A 21,915-nucleotide genomic window follows, 5' to 3' on the forward strand; every position below is an offset into this window, starting at 1 on the left:
GTTGTTGTTTGAATTAAAGTGTTAGTTCATCCAAAAAGGAAAATTCTGTCATTAATTACTCACCCTCATGTCGTTCCAATAGTGGTTCAATGGATCACAAAACTCACGGGTTCGGATCATATCACGGTTATTAAGTCACGGAGCAGCACAACAAAAAAAATTTGGGGGGTGGGGGGTAACTTTGCATTTATTACTTAGCCCTCTTTAACTACTTCGATACCACATCAGAAACTAATAGCCTAACTACTACATTATTAAAGGCAAGTGAACAGACTGTAAAAAGAACAAATACTGTACACCAATTACAAGCATAGATAAATACAACATAAAGTTACAAATAAAGTATAAGGTCTAACTGTAGTATTAATTTTCATGTACAGAAATGTAATAATTAAATGTAAAATTACACTGTTCACTGTATAAATTTAATATAGATTAATCTTTGTTAAAGCTGTGTTTTGTTGTTTGATTTACATGACAGACAACAGCAGGTATTTATAGGTTGCTGTCACTTTATGAGTAAGACCCCATGCACACACACATCCGATAGATACACATCCGAATTGTCACCTCGTTCAATTAAGACATAACCGAATGTGTTTACGAGAATACTTGCTGAGAAGGGTATTTTGACTGACATATTGCATGTATCTGTGTCTATCCAAGTGCATTGAGGACGCAAAAGAGAAATCAATTTGGAGTTTGCGAGCTATCTGAAACGCGCCTCTCTCTATGTGTGTGCGCGCGCGAGCCTTGTGTGTATGTGCGTCTGTGCGCACCGATAACAGCGTCTATTTAATGTGTACACTAGCAATACAAAACATGTGCAAATGATAACCTTTCACTCGATTAAACTTGCAATTGATCCGCGAATCACACGCGTGCCGGACCGTGGGGCTTGGTCCGTACGGGTCACGGATCAACAACGATCTGTTTAACCACTACGTTCCAAACCTGTAAGACTTTCATTCATCTTTGGAACACAAATGAAGATCTTTTTGATGAAATCTGTGAGCTTTCTGTCCCTCCATAGACAGCCTATGCTATTGAAGTTTTGACACTTCAGAAAGTTTATAAAGAGATCGTAAAACTAAAACAAAGTTTCAATTGCGTAGGCTGTCTATGGAGAGACAGAAAGCTCTCAGATTTCATCAAAAAGATCAGAAGATGAACGAAAGTCTTTGGAACGACATGAGGGTGAGTAATTAATGACATAATTTTCATTTTTGGGTGAACTATCACTTTTTATCAATTACGCCTTTTATTAATTTAATTTCGACTTTATCAATTACGGTGTGGTTTATTAGGCTACTGTTACTTTAAGAAAGAGAACTCAATTTAGCACATCATACGCTGTCAGAGAAGCGGCTTTCTGTGTGCGTGCTTCAGATATGTGCACACATAAAACCTACTGAATTGAGTAATTTTTCACGTTGTCTTACACTTGAACAGTTTAAAATTGCTTTATTGTTTAAATTGGCAAAACATGTTGTCAATTGTCAATTCCTTCAACTGTGCTGGTCCATAGAGCAGTCCTTATTCTTGAGCCCTGTATTATATACTTAATTTCTTAGTTTTCCCTGGAGATTGTCACTCCACATGGTTTACAAATGGTCTTGTTTTCCTTGAAATCAAATTTATCCATAAGTCTGTTCTTCTCTTTCTCACGGATGCTGACTTTTTAAAAAAACATTTTATAAGACATGCAGCAAGTGTATGCATTTAACCCGCCGGGTAGATCAGTATGTTGCACTCGAATGTGTGCATCTAACCTCCCTACAGGGCTCTACGCCTACATTTCTTTAAAATATTTATGAGCACTGTCCTAAAGACAGAAATTAACCTTCCCATTACAGAGTGATATTTGACTCCTTAAATTGATTTCCAGGGGCAAATTTATTTATTTATTATTTGTTCTGTTAATCTTTGTAAGGTCAGAACCTTGCAGAATGTAAGCGGTTGTTGGTCCATTTTAGCAGCATGAAAAACAAAACTTTTATTCAAATACTGAATGGATTATATATAACCTAGAAAGTGCACAAAGAGCACTCACTTTTTGAGGGATGAGTGGATTCTGACTAACTTAAATGCTTCTGACTGGCCATTGTGTTCAAGAAATCTGGGGCCGTATTCACAAAACATCTTAAGGCTAAAAGTAGCTCCTAACTTGCCGATTTAGGAGATACTCTTAAAAATAATGGGCGTGTCAGTCCTAATTTTAGGAGTCCTACATTTTTTCACAAAGCATTTTAGCGCTAAAACTAGCTCCTAACTCTGTGAAACATTAGGAGTAGTCAAGAGGACTCCTAAGTCACTAAGACCAATTCACAAACGATCCTAATCCACCCAAAGACGCTGTACACCATTGAGGCAATAGCAATAGAGCCTTGGGTGCTGAACCTTTTCTTCATAAATGCAATACATTTTGATTTATAGAATCTATGATGAGATGGGGGAGGGGTGCGTTTTTCGAATAATAATCGAATAATTCCCAGCGATCTCCGAATATTATTTTTGCTTGAAATGCCCATCCCTAGTCCTTACCTAACATTTTCGTCGAAAAGGTCAATAGATTTTTTTTGTCATCGAAAAATGGTTTTTATTTAGTTATTGTTTTCAAGACTGACAAAACCTGACAAATTATAAATTAACACTGGAAGCAAGTGCAGCCTCCAACAGTTTGTCTACCAAATAACAGCTGTGATTTTATACAGAAAACTAGATTAAACAAACTACAAAAAAAAAAAAAAAAATTCTGATTTCTGGGTTGCTCCACTGAGTGTCATTTATTAAATGACAAAAGTTATAATGGTTATCAGGAGTTGGCCATCATTGGTATAGACTGCATTCTCTTGTGCAACATAGGACGCTCGCATACAATGAGATGTGCACTCCAATTCTGACTCAAGTGCAGCCTTTTCATGGCATTGCGCCCACTATCCACTCCTATGCCTCTGATCTAGTTGTTAACTAATTCTAGAGCAGCTCCCAGTGCTTCTCTCCCTCCTCTCTTTTTACTTGCTATCTTTCTATATGGACTGCACCATTGAAGGTCTCTCTGTCTCGCTCTTAAAGTCTCTTAACCTGTCAAGCCCTAAAAAAACATAGATAAAAGAAATGGTCTGATATATTTATGGGGTCTTGAATTCATTGATGGAAGGACAGGAGATTCTTCTGTTAAAGTCCCCCTGATATCAAAATTGAAGTTTTTTGGCTTTTAGTATGAATATGTTAGCCTTACTGTTATTTATAAGCTAGTGTGCTCCAAAACAATGACAACATTTGCATTTAGAAAATATATACATTTAAAATGTACAGTCTCTCACTTCCGGCAATATAGATCAGTAATTTTTATGACGTCACGCTGCACTTTAGCTTCTCATCAAATCTTCTGTCCAATCAAATTCTCACTAGAATCTGAAGTCCCGCCCCCTCATACACTATCAACAGATGCTGAAGCTGTGGCTGACATCGGTCATTTGTTCACACATTTACTAGTTTCTACATGGTTAATGGCGCATAGTACACTATATAGAGGATAGGGAACGATTCAGACCGTGTAAATATGCTTTCCATTGATGTGAATGAAGTCCGTTTTCACGTTAACGGGTCATGTGAACTGCTTCAGTGCAAAAACAATCTGCTCTGGTCCAGAGACACAAGAGCACAGAGTGGATCATATGTGCGAGTCAGCTCAGACCCCAAAACGTATCGGACCATTTGAATTCTGCACAGAATGCTATATTTTAAAGCGATATGGGGGAGATTAGAAGGAAAAACGATTAGAGATTAGGAAGAAACTGCGGTTTTGCCGAGCTTAATGGCTCTGGCCGAGCTGTGATATAAACAAAATGCTATTGGCTATTTTAAAAAAGGGGAGAAGCTGTCCGATATGTCCCGCCCTGTCTTCCTGTTTCAGTGGAAATTACTTTAACACATTGAATAATGCTGCACATTTCAAGGCACTTCAGTGGGCCTTTAAGACCGATGCACTCTGTTAGGTTGATTAGGCCCAGAGGTAAATGTACAGAGCTAAATGTATGTAAATTACATCATGCCATTAGTGGCACTTTGTCATTGTCATTCAGAGCTCATTTTTGTCGACTGGGCATGGGGATCAATAATCAACTTTTGAGCTTGTGCCATTTTACTGTATATGCTCTGATTCATGCTCTTTAGTATCTTTCTGGGCCTTGACAGTGGTGGTTAAATTGCTGTCTATAGAGGAGTCGGAGAGCTCTCGGATTTCATCAAAAATATCTTAGTTTGTGTTATGAAGATGAACAAAGGTCTTATGGATGTGGAACGACATGAGGGCGAGTAATTAATGACAGAATTTTCATTTTTGGGTGAACTAATCTTTAACTTTTTTTTTATTTATTTATTTATTTATTTTTTTTATATAATTTGCATTAAAATGTCCTTTAATAATAATATAATCTACAAAGACAGAATTCAAAGACCAAAGTGTTGCTAGCTAAACTGCTTAAAGGATTAGTCCACTTTTAAATACACCTTTCCTGATAAATTTACTCACCCCCATGTCATCCAAGATGTTCATGTCTTTCTTTCGTCAGTCGAAAAGAAATGAAGATTTTGAGGAAAACATTCCAGGATTTTTCTCCTTACAGTGGATTTCAATGGCTACCAACAGGTTGAAGGTCAAAATTACAGTTTCAGTGCAGCTTCAAGGGCTTTAAACGATACCAGATGAGTAATAAGGGTCTTATCTAGCGAATCGATCGGTCATTTTCGAAAAAAATACAACCGTTTATGCTTTATAAACAAAATATCGCATTGAACGTACTTTCCGCTTCCGCATTCTTCATAACGCTTACGCTGAATGTTCTACGCCTTCCCTATTCTACTTATGGAACGAACGCGGCGGCAGTTTCGTTTTTTTCCGTAACTTGAATAGGGAAGGCGTAAGAAATTCAGCGTAAGCGTTATGAAGAATGCGGAAGCGGAAAGTACGTTCAAGGCGATATTTTGTTTATAAAGCATAAACGGTTGTATTTTTTTCGAAAATGACCGATCGATTCGCTAGATGAGACCCTTATTACTCATCTGGTATCGTTTAAAGCCCTTGAAGCTGCACTGAAACTGTAATTTTGACCTTCAATCTGTTGGTAGCCATTGAAATCCACTGTAAGGAGAAAAATCCTGGAATGTTTTCCTCAAAAACCTTCATTTCTTTTCGACTGACGAAAGAAAGACATGAACATCTTAGATGACATGGGGGTGAGTAAATTTATCAAGAAAAGTGTATTTAAAAGTGGACTAATCCTTTAAATCATCATTCAGTCAGACTCACAGAAAAGAAAGTGTTTGTGTGTTTGTTACTGTGGAACTTGGCAGATGTCTTATTTCATTTGGTTACACTTTATTTTACAGTGCCGTAGTTATATTGTAATTACTCAAATAAGTACTGAGTACTATTAATTAACTACATGTACTTACTATAGAGTTACAGTTAGGGTTAGTTACTTGTAATTATGCATAATTTACTGTTATTACTATAGTAAGTACTTGTAGTAATGTGTAACTACAGCAGGGGTTCCCAAACTTTTCAGCCCACGACCCCCAAAATAACGATGCCAGTGACTCGCGACCCCCACTATCCTCGGAGGTGGTTAATGAGTTGTGCACAAAGGCGAACGCACTAACGCATGTTTCACACATACTCTGTTTGCAGTGCGCATTTTTTTCTGTGCCCATATTAACGGATTTCACACTGCACGCGGATGCGGTCCGGCAGTGCGTTCCAGGAGCGGTGCGTCTGCAGCAGTGCAGCGATCATTTACGCGCCGAGTCTATTTTTGCTGTGCTGCACAGCGCTGAATTAAAACGACAGCGCACTGTTCGCATTAAAATAAACATGTATTGACGCGAAAAAACTAGTAATTTCATCATAGATTCATATAGTTCAAAGTCTCTGTTACACAGTTTAAACACGGCTGCCTCGGGTAAAGCAAGGAAAATAACACCTTACCAGGCATTTAGGTGAACAAGGAGACATAAACAATAGCACTCGCCTCTGAAGGTGGAAAAACAGTTCTTTATGACCTGAGGGATTTATTGTAAAAAGATTTAAAAGGAAAGAAAAGACGAGAGTCGCCTGTTTTTGTCTATTTTAAGTGTTTTTTTTTTTTTTTTTTTTTTTTAAACGTTTTTGATTTTAACATAAAGCTTACGTTTAAATGTTTTGCCACTTGCGTGAGCAATATATAAATCTAAAGTATTACTTCAGATAAATATAAAGTAATGAAATGAATAAAACGTTTAAATATAGTGCGTTTAAACGTGACATCTATGAAATATAGTGTAGGCCTATACAAAGAGAATCGCTGTGCTGACAAGCCATATTCAGTAACAACTTTTGGATTTGAAATAAAAACAAGTAAATGTTGTGTTTGTGATACACAGCCATGGATCAGTTGCGCACTGCAAACGCGGCACATGTGAAGCGCGTGCTTCTCCGCTCTCCTCCGCTGCCTCCCTGCGTTTTCTTTTTTGATCGATATTAACCAACGTTTCATTTTGACAAAAATAATATCCAAAGCTTAAAGCCTAAAGAATTACGTGCACATGTCTTAATGTTTAACATGTTGCAGTAAACTGACCTGCTGCAGCTGATGCTGTTGCTACTATGTCATTAATCTGTCGTAATCACCTCAGGAGTCACGGCCAAGCGAAAGGAAAATCGAAAGGTTGATGGCTTTTTTTTATTTGCATGGTTTTTGTTTTTAATTTAACTACTATTTTTAGTATTTTGTGACAATTATTGATAGAATATACTATTTCTAATCGTTTAATTATTTTTTATTTTATTATTATTAATTTTTTTTTTTTTTTTGATTTCTGGAAATCATCTCGCGACCCCTTCCTCACTGTCTCGCGACCCCGACTTTGGGAACCACTGAACTACAGCACTGTAAAATAAAGTGTTACCTTTTATTTTACATTGCTTGTGTTGCAAAAGACTGCTGATAAATGTTGCATCTATTAGTGTACATGCTTTATGAGTACATCCATCATTTTATAATGAGGCTCAATATTATTTGCTTTGAAGTTCTCTTATCTGGCCTCAAGTACCTTTGTTATCTAGTGCTTTTGTTTGTTTGTTTTTTATACTTTTGTAGTCAGATTGACAATTAACATGTCGAATCCCCCTGTCTGACTTCTCAGGTATCTGTTGATAACTGTCGGAGTGGTGTACGTTCGCTCTTTCCCCCAATCCCGCAAAGATATACTGAAGGACCTGGTGGAAATGTGTCGTGGGGTGCAGCATCCCCTCCGAGGCTTGTTCCTCAGGAACTACCTGCTGCAGTGCACACGCAACATCCTGCCTGATGATGGAGAGCAGGCTGAGTAAGACACTCCATATCTAATGCCTGTGATTGCACCTCAAGTACCTTTGAGTGTTGTGATTCACACTGAGCAATTTAAATGATACTAAATCGCTACAAAATCTCATTATCTGCTAAGGATTGAATGACTAACCAGTGTGCTTTCTTGTTTTATTTAGGGAAGAGATGACTGGAGACATCAATGACTCCATTGACTTTGTACTGCTGAATTTTGCTGAGATGAATAAGCTGTGGGTGCGGATGCAGCATCAGGGACACAGTAGGGACCGAGAAAAGAGAGAGAAGGAGAGGCAAGAGCTGCGTATCCTTGTAGGGACCAATCTGGTCCGACTGAGCCAGCTGGAAGGTGTCAATGTGGAAAAGTACAAACAGGTGCATTTTGGTTTCAGTATTCCAGTGCAGATATATGATCTTTCTCCAAAGCCCATAGGGCTCTTTAGGGATGTGTGAATAACTCGTTAAATAATACGATATTCAATATGTGTGATGATGATGCTTCAAAGGTGATAAAGAGGATCTTTTCGTCGACTGAGAAACCAAAGACTGTTACTGAGTTTTTTAAATGAGCGCATGCATAAGAACAACCCCCCCTCCTTTGGAGGGAACGCCTCCCAAAACTCGTGCACGAGTATTGGAAAACACGAGTGTTTACCACCGGCATTCGCTGTATCGTGTTAGTGGATTCATTATGTCGGACTCACCGCAGGTAACTCATAATCTGCAGTTGTTATTCCTGTCTCCTGACAAAAACATTGCATGCAGCGCCTGTGGAGTGTGGAAAGTTACTGGAGCGCGCAGCCATGCTCGTCTCTCACAAGGAACGTCATGGCAGTGATTGACAAACCAGAGAGCCAATCCACGCACGTCTCTCACAAGGAACGTAATGGCAGTGATTGACAAGCCAGAGGGCCAATCGTTTTACGCGATGATCGCGTAAACGATTGGCTGATGTTTTTAAGGCCCTACCTCTTGCACAGATGATGTATATTAATTTTATTCCTTTCAGTGCACCTAATAAATAGTCTTTTATCAGTTAGTAAAGACAGTTTCAAGTAATATTGCAAAAATGTATAAAACAAAACATCCTCTTTAGCACCTTTAAAGGTCCTGTTCTTCGTGATCCCATGTTTCAAACTTTAGTTAGTGTGTAATGTTGTTGTTAGAGTATAAATAAAATCTGTAAAATTTTAAAGCTCAAAGTTCAATGCCAAGCGAGATATTTTATTTAACATAAGTCGCCTACATCGAACGGCCAGTTTGGACTACATCCCTCTACTTCCTTCTTTAATGACGTCACTAAAACAGTTTCTTGACTAACCTCCGCCCACAGGAATACACAAGAGTTGCGTTTGTAGAGTGTGTTTGTCGCCATGTCATCGAAACGCTGTTATTTTCATCCCGCAGTCCAATCACCGGGTCTGATTCCGGCTCAAATTGATAGGGTAAAATTAAAGACATGTTTACAATAACACTGAGCGCGTGCATCTCCACGTTATGGTAAGAGGCGTGACTTTTCTGGGTACGGTGCGCTAAACTGCTGTCGAATCACAACACAGGAACCGCTGGCACAATCAGAACTCGTTACGTATTTCTGAAGGAGGGACTTCATAGAACAAGGAAGTCATCAGCCCGTTTTTATGACAGTGGAAACAGCGGTATACAGATAAGTAAATTATGTGAAAAATACTGTGTTTTTTTACACGCGAAACATGAACATGTTATATTGCACACTATAAACACAATCAAAGCTTCAAAAAACCACGAAAAACGGGACCTTTAAGTTTGTAAAAAAAATTAAAATTTTAAATACATTTAAACACTGAAAATGGTATAACCATCAAACATGTTTCACATTCTTTTTGTGAGAGTAAGGCATCCCTACAACTTCTGAAAGTGAACAGCAGTGTTTTACTCTAGCATTACATAAAATAGTGTCATTTTAACGTCAGTGTAAACCAAGGGGTTTAGGGTTTCAGGTAGGCATACATTAGGTTATTTAACAACAAAAACTGAATAATCAAATGTGAAATTAAAACACTGCTTAGTCTTCACTTTATTTATTAAATACACACCGATTCTTATTAAAGCTACAACAGTTATTCTGTTAAGAACAGTGACTATCTCTTTGTCTTTTGTGGTTTGATTAAGCTCACAGACAGAAGCAGGTTTATTAGGTTGCTGTCACTTTAAGAGCTGCACAGATCCAATATATTGTTACATGCGTGCTTTCTTTCTCAACTGTTTAGTCCACTTAAAGACATAAATGTGTTTACGTGAATACTCACCAAGTCAGGCATTTTGATATAATTTTGTGTATTTGACCATGTAAGCTGGGGAAGAGAACTGATTTCGGGATTACGCGCTGTCCGAGAGGCGGCTTTCTTTGCGCGAGTGTACTTCGTTTACTGCATTTAATAACATTAAGCATGTCACATGTATTTAACAGTCATGTGTCCAGTTTATTGTCTGCATCGACCTAAAACTTGGACTTTTTGTAATCTTTTGGAGTATTAAAATCATGCAGTTATCGCAAGCCATTGTGATATGCATATTGCAATATGTACATTTTGCAATATTGCAATAATTTCGATATTTCTTGCAGCCCTAGTTTTTTTAAAGGTTTAAAAGGGTGCATTGAAATTAGATTTGACCTTGACTACCGGTTTATTTGTTGCTAACACTGGCAACCTCAGGCTAGCACTTACCATAATCGCTGGGTAGAAGAGCCATTGATGGCATGACAACTGCGTAAGAGGTTACAGCGTCTTTTGATGGCCTTTTGAAAGCTGTTTGTTAAAGCACTCTACGTTCACGTTCATGAATTAACAATGTGAGGGGCTCAATATGGTCTCATTTGATTTTTAAATTCAAGTACCCATACATATGCATAACACTGTGTCTGCAAAGCAGCTTTTCAGATGTACTTTAAGCTATTTAATCAGAGGTAAATATACATTTTTAGCTTGATATTGATAAATTAAAATTCTGTATTTTACCTTCATACTTACAGCTAATGGCTTGCAGATTCAAGTAGCTGTGTCATATTTCTATTAAATCAGTGGTTGGGAACCTTTGACTCGCAAGCAGCATGTAGCTCTTTGACAAAAATCACGTGGCTCGCCAGTTGTCTCACCCTTCTCCAGCATATGGTCATTAAAAACTTAGACATATCAATAGAGATCAGTTTCCTGAAGAAAACGCAAAGTCAATTACAATTCATTTGTTTTACACAACTAAACAAAACGAAATGTTCTGTTCACACAGCAGCTTAAAGTAGCGGCTTGAATAATTTCTCTATAAATTAGAGCAACTAAATTCACAAGCCCATATTCTATTCTTGTGCTTGCCATGAATACCACCTGTAACCATAGTGAAGTAAATGTCAAAGACATCCATAAAACTGTAAATTATCACATTCAACACAGCACGAGTTCATTGCTCAAATCTTAATCAAACGACAGCAGCTTTTATATAATGGAGAACGAAGCATTTGAGTTGTGCACAGACCAAACAAATATGCAGCTCCGATGGAAGACAGAGACTGAATTTTGAAACCTTCACATGACACACAGATCATATCTTCGTCTCTGTAATTGACAAAGATTACACTTGAAAACGCCGCATACACGAGACATGCTTGTGTGCTGTACAGCGGTTCTTTCACACTGTATGATGTTAAAACAACTAGTTTTCCAGTCTGCTTTGCACAGCAGGGGTCAGAGAATGCGGATGTGAGTAAAATTTACAGGTGTAAGTTCTGTGATAGAATGCGGTTGTCATGAATCCTGTCAGTAATTAAACGGTGTGTCGATTCAACTTTATTCACATAGCGCTTTATACAATACAGATTGTTTCAAAGCAGCTTTACAGTGATGAACAGAAAAATAATGAAGTATAAATTAATGCAACCAAGTTTAGTAAAATAATGACTGTTATTGAAATGTTATTGAAAAAAAACAGGTTTTTAGTAAAATAATAATACTAAAAAATATTATTTTTTGCATGATCTCTTCTGAAAAAAATGCATTATCAAAAAATAAAAAATGGCTCTGGTGAAAAAAGGTTCCCGATCCCTGGCTTAAATGCTCACCTTCAATTTTTAGAAACAAAAGTTTTGGAGTTGAATTGAGTTGAAATATAGCTGAACAAAATGAACTGATGAACATTTTCAAGCAGGAAGTTATTCATATTATAATTATATTCTCAGCATTCATTCTCCTGTTGAGCTATTTGTGTAGAAAAGTAGTCAAAAGTTTGGGGTCAGTCAGTAAGATACAGATAGAAACTTGAAAGGATTTTTCCACAAAAATATTAAGCAGCACAACTGTTTTCAACATTGATAATAATAAGAAATGGAAAAAAGAAAAACATCAGCATATTAGAATGATTTCTGAAGGATCATGTGACAATGAAGACTGGAGTAATGGCTGCTGAAAATTCAGCTTTGTCATCATTTTATGATATTAAAGTAGAAAACAGTTCTTTAAATTGTTATAATATTTCGCAATATTACAGTTTTACTATATTTTTGATCAAATAAATGCGGCCTTGGTGAACACAAGACACTTTAAAAATCTTGCTGACCCCAAACTTTGAACGGTAGTGTGTGGTATACTGCAGATGTAGAATCCAACACCAACAAGACCTTTTCAACATATAGTGGCTTTAAAGCAGCATAATGCTGTAGACTGTAGGCATAATTTTTAGACTCGTGCTGTAATTTGCAGTTATCTTCTTTGCAAAAGGATTTGGCAGCACTAGGCATGCAATAAATATGTGTCGACTCCACACAGATCGTGTTGTCTGGGATCTTGGAGCAGGTGGTGAACTGTAGAGACTCTCTAGCACAGGAATACCTCATGGAGTGCATCATACAGGTACAGAAATACCACACTATCACTCATCATCTTGTTGCACTTGACTGCCAATGCACTGACAATTTTGTCTGCACTTTATTTTTCTGCAGGTTTTTCCGGATGAGTTCCACCTGCAGACGTTGAACCCTTTCCTTCGCTCCTGTGCTGAGCTGCACCAAAACGTGAACGTCAAGAATATCATCATTGCTCTTATTGACAGGTGGCTTGTTGTTCCACTCATTCACTGTTCAGCTCTACTTTACAAACATGTTTAAGGCCTCTGTATATAGTGTCTTATTTGATTGTTGTCTCATCCCACAGGTTGGCCCTGTTTGCTCACAGAGAAGATGGACCTGGAATCCCTGCTGAAATCAAGCTATTTGATATCTTTTCACAGCAGGTGGCAACTGTCATACAGGTATGCTGTGGCTTTATTGAAATATTGAGTCATTTATTAAAATCCCTAGCTCAAATATAAATGTTTAATTTTGCCGTCTTTATTTTTTTCTCATCAGTCTCGTCAGGACATGCCATCTGAAGATGTTGTTTCGCTTCAAGTGTCTCTCATCAATCTGGCCATGAAGTGCTATCCTGATCGTGTGGACTATGTGGATAAAGTGTTGGAAAGTACTGTGGAGATTTTCAACAAACTCAACCTGGAACAGTGAGTATTAGTTACTGTTTTTCTCTCGCACCATTTGGCAGATCAGCACATGGTCCAAGTAACACCCCCACTCTTTACCAGAGCTAGTGTGTTGCTGGATGATTGGAGTGCTCTATTTCTGTATTTAGGCTCATTTTGCAAAAAGGGAACAGTTATTGGGAACATGCCTATGAGGCCTAATTATGCTGATCCTTTTATTTATATTTCAGTTGTTGCATCCCTGCGCAGTCACTGTGTAGGTGGTAATAAATTAATTAAATATATGCAAGGAAGACGAGACCAGCTGCAGATATTGCCATGTCATTTTTCGTTACTGCATACAATTATTTGCATACAAATATGGTAATAAACAAAATATCATTGAAATGATTAGATCAGAAACAAGAGATGGCTTTGATTTAATGGTCAAAAAGTAATCTAAATATTAAAACTATTTAGATGACCATTAAATCAAAGCCATCTCTTTCTGGTCTAATAATTTCAATGATTTTTTTTTATAATCATTTTTGTATGCAGTTCTATCAGTACTAATATTTAATATATTAATAATAATAAATAATAATAATAATAATAATAATTAATAATCACAATCGTAAAGTAAATCCATTGTATTCCAGTGGATTTCCATAGAATAAATATTTATTCAACCTTTTTCTCTTGAGTTAGTGAAAGAACAAAGTCCGTGTTAGTGATTTTTCTGAGATGACGTGCAGCTTTGATGCTTGCAGTGTAGACGGACTCAAGCTGTTGCGGCGTGCCCATGTTTCAGTGTCGACAAGGTGCAAGTCTTTGGGAGATTTTCCAATTTTACTCAGTCTTTTAAATGGAATAAACTTACAAAAAACAAATATAGCATTGCTAAGGCTGAAAGTTTCTGCATAACAAAGATTGAATTGGGTCTGTGCACTGTTTCAGGCAGAAATAACTGCAAACGTTTAATATTAGGGTTTTTGAGGAATATTAATAGAATACACTTAGGGTTTTTTTCCTAAAGTATCATGGACAGCAGATAAGGCAGAACATGCAGATACTACATTTACATGTTCATTTCCTGTCTTAGTTTGCATTTTCTTTTTTCTCTAACATGTTAAAAATAACTTGGTAATGCATTTTTTTTTTTTTTCGTTCTGACGTCCAAAATCTTTTCAGATACCCAGCAATTTTGAGGGTGGATGGGAAGCCACATAGACATGATGACTCACTATTTGCAATCACATTGAGTGACTGATCACAGCACAGGTCAATCATGCAGAAGGCTGATATTTGTGGCTAGCTGCCACTTCTGCACACATCTGTGTTATGTTGTGGTAATAATGTTCCACGTTTCTGATGTCATACCTCAAATCTTCCTAATTAAGTTCTGTAAATATTGGATTTGTTTTTAAGAATGAATTGTTTCATGCTCTTCAACATCTTGGTGTAATTTTGGCACATACCGGTAGCTATACTATTTTTTCAAAATATAGATGACCACAGTAGTAAGGTCAGCCTTTACTACATCAGTGTACCTGCTTCTGTTTGTGACTGTTTGATGTCTTTCATGTCTTTTTGTGCAGCATTGCCACCAGCAGCGCAGTGTCTAAAGAGTTAACCAGGCTCCTGAAGATCCCTGTGGACACGTACAATAACATCCTCACTGTGCTCCAGCTCAAGCATTTTCCACCACTCTTTGAGTACTTCGATTATGAGTCACGCAAAAGCATGAGCTGCTACGTACTGAGCAACATTCTGGACTACAACACCACCATAGTGGCCCAAGATCAGGTTTATATCACATTCAGTACTTTTAGCAGACGTAATTGTTGGCTGGCTGTCAGCCAATGATGTTTTTGCATGTCTTAAACAAAATCTCTGTATAGTGATAGAAGAAAGTTTGTGAGCCCTGCTAAGAACATTTTGTATCTTTGCCCACTGTAAATGACATCAACTTGCACTGCCATAGGAATAGGAGTGCTTCCTCCTTTCTATCCTTCCATGCACAGCACCCTATTCTTGACTTGTTTGCTCACTGTTTTGCTATTATTCTCGCTCTTCGACTCGTTCACTAAACTGAACAGCCAGTCAGAGTTCACTCTCTCACCTGACAACCCGACGGTGATTCATCTTGAAGAATCGGCATCGGGTCGTCAGGTGAAAGAGAGAACTCTGATCCCGACGGCATCCGACGAGAGCCAGCTGTACAGAACACACCGGGAAAACTTAGTCGGCCAATGCATAAAAACAATCCAACGTTGCCCGATGGCCGATCGACGTCTTGGTGTGTCCCGGGCTTAACTGTGGTTACTGTTACTCGAATTTTCATCCATTTGTTCACTTATGGTGCACCCAAACTCTTTACAAATATATTTTAATGTATGTATGGTATGAAATGAAAACTCATCCTATCTAATTTCTAAATGCATGATTTAGATCTTATTGTGAACACTAATCTGTGAATGTTTCATTTTTATTTTATTTTTTTTTAAATGTTTTGACCTCCGTAATGTTTAATCAAATTATCATAATTGGGCCTGGTGGTGAAAACAACATGATTCTCTCTGGTGATGTATTCAGGACTCCAATAATTTCATTCGCTTAAACTCATTTCATTTCATTTCAGAATCCAATCAACAACCAGTGAATTGAACCAGGTCACCACCTTACATTTTCTTTTTTTTTTGATACTCCGTTACATTAAGATTTCACAATACGGAAGAAAAAATCTGTCGCTACTTTTCTTTCATTGCAACTATAAAGCTTGGTAAGCATTAAATGTGCCCTAGAACCAGTTTTTACAAGATGTAATATAAGTCTAAGGTGTCCCCTGAATGTGTCTGTGAAGTTTTAGCTCAAAATACCCCATAGATTTTTTTTAATTCATTTTTTTTAACTGCCTATTTTGGGGCATCATTAACTATGCACCGATTCAGGCTGCAGCCCCTTTAAATCACGTGCTCCCCGCCCCCCGAGCTCTCGACTATAATACAGTGCATTTACAAAGGTCACACAGCTAATATAACCCTCAAATGGGTTGCGTACTGCATGCATGCGTCGGATCATGTGAGTATAGTATTTATTTGGATGTTTACATTTGATTCTGAATGAGTTTGAGGTTTTGCTTCGTGGCTAAAGCTAACATTACACACTGTTGGAGAGATTTATAAAGAATGAAGTTGTGTTTATGAATTATACAGACTGCAAGTGTTTAAAAAATGAAAATAACGACGGCTCTTGTCTCCGTGAATACAGTAAGAAACGATGGTAACTTTAATCACATTTAACAGTACATTAGCAACATGCTAACGAAATATTTAGAAAAACAATTTACAAATATCACTAAAAATATCATGATATCATGGATCATGTCAGTTATTATTGCTCCATCTGCCATTTTTCGCTATTGTTCTTGCTTGCTTACCTAGTCTGATGATTCAGCTGTGCACATCCAGACGTTTTGCCCTTGTCTAATGCCTTGAACATGGGCTGGCATATGCAAATATTGGGGTCATACATATTAACGATCCCGACTGTTACGTAACAGTCAGTGTTATGTTGAGATTCGCCTGTTCTTTGGAGGTCTTTTAAACAAATGAGATTTATATAAGAAGGAGGAAACAATGGAGTTTGAGACTCACTGTATGTCATTTCCATGTACTGAACTCTTGTTATTCAACTATGCCAAGGTCAATTCAATTTTTGATTCTAGGGCACCTTTAATAACATCAGTAATACAATGACTAAGGCAAGGCAAACCTCACAACTTTATATTCTTTCAGTAGGACAGGGCTGCTAAACTGATAAGTGAAAAAGTTGAAAAGTTGAAACACTTGTTTAATTACGTCTTTAAATTAACAGATGATACTCTATACTATACAAAGAGATTTACTCTTGGGTATTTTTGGCCAATAAATAAGTGGAAAGAATACAAGAATTTGTGTATGATCAGATTGCATTTGTCTAAGATGAAGTTTTGATGTTGGTCAAATTTATGCAGAAATACAGAAAATTCTTAAGGGTTCACAAACTTGCTAATGCCATTTGTATGTTCTTTTTGAGAATATGAGTAATTTGCTCCTCTAATAGTAAGTGACTGACAGATTTAGGGGTTTTTATTCCTCCTTTGTTATTAAGCTGTGCACCTTGAGTTTAGAGCACTGGAGTGGTTTTTGATTGCTTTTGTCTTTAAATGCCGTTTCACTCTAGCCCAGGGGTTTTCTCCTCCTGTTTTTTCAAAGGTGTGTTTTTAATTCTCTCTAAAGTCTGTGACTCCTGACGGAAAGGTCAGCTATGACTCAGACAGGTCTGGCCATAGTACCGAGGGAGGAATATATTGATATTTCTGTGTTGGAGAATGTTGGAGCTGCTCTGTCCTTTTCTGAGGACTGTGCCAAAAACGCACCATATTTTCACCTGTTCATTTGGTGAACAGTTGAAAAGAGAGCACCTATTCAAATGTTTCTATGATTCTATGATTGAATTATCCAGGTAAGTTCTAAATTCAGAGTGGTATGATTTTAGTCTGACTGTAGCATTTACATGACATTTAAAAAAAAAAGACAAATTATTGCTTTAGTCTGACTGAAATCAAACTTAAAGTTCATTAAGTGTTTGCACTTTACAGTGTCAGTAGCTTACTTATCTTTGCATGTTAAAGGGTTAGTTCACCCAAAAATGAAATTTCTGTCATTAATTACTTACCCTTATGTCATTCCAAACCTGTAAAACCTTGTTCATCTTCAGAACACAAATTAAGATATTTTTGATGAAATCAAAAAGGTTTCTGAGCCCCCATAGAAAGCAACGTAATTACCACATTCAAGGTCCAGAAAGGTCATAAAGATATCATTTAAATAGTCCATGTGACTACAGTGGGATTAGTCCACTTTTAAATAAAATTTTCCTGACAATTTACTCACCCCCATGTCATCCAAGATGTTCATGTCTTTCTTTCGTCAGTCGAAAAGAAATTAAGGTTTTTGATGAAAACATTCCTGGATTATTCTCCTGATAGTGGACTTCAATGACCTCCAGACGGTTGAAGGTCAAAATTACAGTTTCATTGCAGCTTCAAAGAGCTTTAAATGATACCAGATGAGGAATAAGGGTCTTATCTAGCGAAACGATCTGTCATTTTCGAAAAAAATACAACTGTATATGCTTTATATACACAATATCGCCTTGAACATACTTCCGCTTTCCGCAGTCTTCAAAACGCTTACACTAATGTCCTACACCTTTCCTATTCTACTTACGGAATGAACGCAGCGCCAGTTTAGTTTTTTTCTGTAAGAAGAATAGGGAAGGCGTATGACATACAGCGTAAGCGTTTTTGAAGAATACGGAAAGCGGAAGCACTTGCAAGGCGATATTTTGTGTTTACAAAGCATATACAGTTGTATTTTTTTCGAAAATGATCTAGCGAAACGATCGGTAAGACCCTTATTCCTCATCTGGTATCGTTTAAAGCCCTTTGAAGCTGCACTGAAACTGTAATTTTGACCTTCAACCGTCTGGAGGCCATTGAAGTCCACTATAAAGAGTATATACTTGGAATGTTTTCATCAAAAACCTTGATTTAGTATTCTCGTCACTTCATAACATTAAAGTTGAACCACGGGTACGGGTTTGGAATGACATGAGGGTGAGTTATAAATGACAGAAACCTCATTTTTGGATGAACCAACCCTTTAAGTATTTTTAAGTATTTTAAAATTGGAAAAACATGCTTGCCTCATAATGAATCTAGACTTATTTACATACTATCACCTGAATTTAGATCTCTCTCCAAAGACTTTTTTACATTGTATAACCAGAATTCAGATCTCTCTCCACATTATAAAGTCACTTTTAGGACCACCAAATAGCATTCTGTTTTACACTGCTTATGTGTAGAATAATGGTTAAACTATTTGCACCCTGCATTTCAGGCATTATCTCATGGTCCTTTCCTTGCAGGTTGATGCTATCCTGAGCCTGGTGTCTACACTGATCCAGGATCAGCCAGATCAGCCTGCTGAGGATCCTGACCCGGAGGACTTTGCAGAGGAACAGAGTTTAGTGGGCCGCTTCATTCATCTCCTGCATTCAGACGACCCTGATCAGCAGTATCTGGTACATGGTCTTTCCTCTCTTACCCTCTCCTTTCATCATATGACAGAGAAGGGCATTGTTAGACTCCTTTCAAAGGTCTATAAAAATGCACTGCTGTTAAGTACTCCTTATTTGTGGACAGCATGTTTCTTTGATCATTTCACCAGTGCTGGATTCTAACAAGATATAATCCCCTTGATGGAACATCATAAGCAAGTGACTGACAATGTCATGATTGTTTGACATCAGCTAGAACTGGTCTAATTAGCTCCCAGTGAAAGTCGTTTCATTTCATTCAATCAGTTGATGAGGTCATCATGCTGCTTAATGAATTATTCAAATCGATTCATCTACTCTTTCTTTTGTGCCTCCCACAGATTTTAAACACTGCCAGGAAACACTTTGGCGCTGGGGGAAACCAGAGAATTCGACACACTCTTCCCCCGCTGGTGTTCGCTGCGTATCATCTGGCCTTCCGTTACAAAGAGAACTCCTCCTCAGTATGTCCCACATTCAATCATGGAACATCCCACTCTGCCATGACATTACCTAAAACAAAACACTTTCTTCTGTCTACATAGCAACCTTTTTAGAGGCAGCATCCTAACTAAATCTGAACATCGTAAAAGAATGATTTGAAACACTCTTACTGGGCACAACTCTGTTGGTGGTCACATACACATGCAATAGTGCTCCAGCAGAGCAGGGGTTTTCAAATTCTTTGTTGCTCATGATAATCCCCTTACTAAAATATAATGGCAGCTATATGTTCTCTTGAATCAAGACACATTTATTCTGTGTGAGAACAATATTAACCATGACCAAAATCTTGTCTGTGGACCCCCAAGCATACTCTTTTGAGTCCCTGGACCCCAGTTTGAAATATTCTAGTCTTAGCATGTGGTTCTTTAAGGCTCCAATATATTCACGGTGAAGTTCTTTTTCATTCTTCGCTTTGGGGAAAAAATACGTTTGAAATACGTGAGCAGTGATATACTGATGCTGACGCTGTCCACGCTACTGAGAGTGGCGTTTAGATGAATTTATAAATATGTGCTGCGCGCTTTCCTTTAGATAAAATAAACATACAACAAAAATGTCAGCAGTGAGAAAACTGCAGTTAATACAACATCTGATGATAGTGATATAGATGTTTGGGCGAACTATGCAATTCGGCACTCTAGTAAACTCTAGTAAAGAATCACGTTTATTTGTATACCACTATACACAATAGATTGTTTTATAGCTAGCAAACGTGTAAAAACAGTGTCGGTGTCTCTTTCGATTAGAATTACAACTTCATTTTCTACTATAGAGAAGCTCTCCAGCGTGTTCATGTTTTTACTCACGGATGTCCAACCTCGACGGACTGAACAGATTAAATGAACCAGAGAAGATTTCCACGTCAAAGAAGCTGGAGCTTCAGAGCACACCTTCCTATTACGCAATCACCCCAGACCAATGGTAGTTTGAAGGGGTTTACCAGCCAGAGCATACTTTTCTGTAAAATATTGCTCTGGCAAGCTGTTTCAAACTCCCGAAACAAACACAAAACATACTTTGTTTTTGGCCCAATTTTGTTCGAAATGACGTCACACCAGTTTGCTCTTCGATTTCGCTAGAAGTGTATCAGGGCCTTTCACTCTTATGGAAATAAATGAACAGATCATTTTTTATTAGATGGGAATATTTTTATGGGTATGATTCAGAATTAAACATTTAGTTATTCAGTTTTTGTTTATACACAAGATTTGGTAACACATCCACTGTGTAATAACTAGGGATGTCCAGATCCGATCACGTGGTTTCAGACTCGATCGGAATCGGACGTTACCTCCCGATCAGGACTCGGATATATATGTAACGTTATTAGGGGTGCAACGGTTCTCAGTAAAAAATCGAACCCTACGGTTCTCCACTTACGGTTAGGTACGCACTTGCACCGCGGTCCATCTCGAATGACGACGCATCTATTGGTTAATATGGTTTGTTTAAAATAGCAACGTGGAAAACAGACAGACAGAGTTCAAATAATGTATGTTTCAGTCGATGGATGCGCAAAACGTTACAACAACGATAATCAGAAAGCGTGGACAAAACAGTCACTCTTTGTAAACTGTTAACTGCGAGTGCCGTATGCTCTAATGTCCAGTCATTTACACCGTCATCACCCGGGTGTTGATAGCGCGCGAGCGCAGGTGAGACCTGAACAGCACACGTTGCTGTCTGTGTTTAAACTAACTCATTTAAGCCTTGCTGATTTAAACCTTCAAGAACAAGACGCGAAAGAGAACTCGCACGAGCTGTGAGAAGATTTGTGTGCGCTCATCCGAAGCGCGCACACGCTTATTTCAGTCAGCGCGCAAATACTGAGTTCTCTTTCAAGTCTTGCGCTTCAGCGGACAAATTCATACAAAAATTATGTCAACATGCCCGTCTTAGCGAGTATCCTAGCAAACATAGTCGGTTATGTCTTAAGTGAACGTATATTAGTCGAGAAAGACGCATGTGTAACAGTATATGTACTGGATCGTGCATGTCTTCTAGGGAAAAAAAACTATTCCTGCTGCCTCTTTTTAATGTTAAATCAAACAACAAATAACAAAGAAATCACTCACTGCTCTTGACTGAATAGTTTTTGTAACTTCAATAATGATTAATCTTTATTTATTTTATACAGTAAAGATAATATGCAGTGATGTTTTATATTTGATTACTTTATCCATTTTCTGTACGTGAAAACGATTGTTAGATTCCTGAAAAACCTGAAAAGCACTGTTCCTGGATCAGTTTTTTTTGCTCTTCTTTATTCTTTTTCATGTATTATAGAAGTATCGGATCGGGACTCGGTATCGGTAGATACTCAAAATCAAATGACTAGGACTCGGACTCGAGGGCAAAAAAACGTGATCGGGACATCCCTAGTAATAACACACCTGTATAAAACATAGAAAGG

The 21,915-nt window shown here is 37.7% G+C and overlaps 1 protein-coding gene across 1 annotated transcript in view; it reads left to right on the top strand.

Annotated features, from left to right (window-relative positions):
- Positions 1–21,915, top strand: part of vps35 (VPS35 retromer complex component) — a 39,055-nt gene that overhangs the window by 7,957 nt on the left and 9,183 nt on the right. The window contains exons 5-13 of the mRNA XM_048184716.1: positions 7,189–7,371; positions 7,529–7,742; positions 12,164–12,247; positions 12,337–12,446; positions 12,548–12,644; positions 12,742–12,890; positions 14,447–14,654; positions 18,825–18,980; positions 19,337–19,459. Of these exons, the coding sequence (XP_048040673.1) occupies positions 7,189–7,371; positions 7,529–7,742; positions 12,164–12,247; positions 12,337–12,446; positions 12,548–12,644; positions 12,742–12,890; positions 14,447–14,654; positions 18,825–18,980; positions 19,337–19,459 (1,324 nt within the window). The remainder of the gene's footprint in view (positions 1–7,188; positions 7,372–7,528; positions 7,743–12,163; positions 12,248–12,336; positions 12,447–12,547; positions 12,645–12,741; positions 12,891–14,446; positions 14,655–18,824; positions 18,981–19,336; positions 19,460–21,915) is intronic.

Source organism: Megalobrama amblycephala, linkage group LG3 (assembly GCF_018812025.1).
Source record: "Megalobrama amblycephala isolate DHTTF-2021 linkage group LG3, ASM1881202v1, whole genome shotgun sequence".
NCBI lineage: Eukaryota > Metazoa > Chordata > Actinopteri > Cypriniformes > Xenocyprididae > Megalobrama > Megalobrama amblycephala.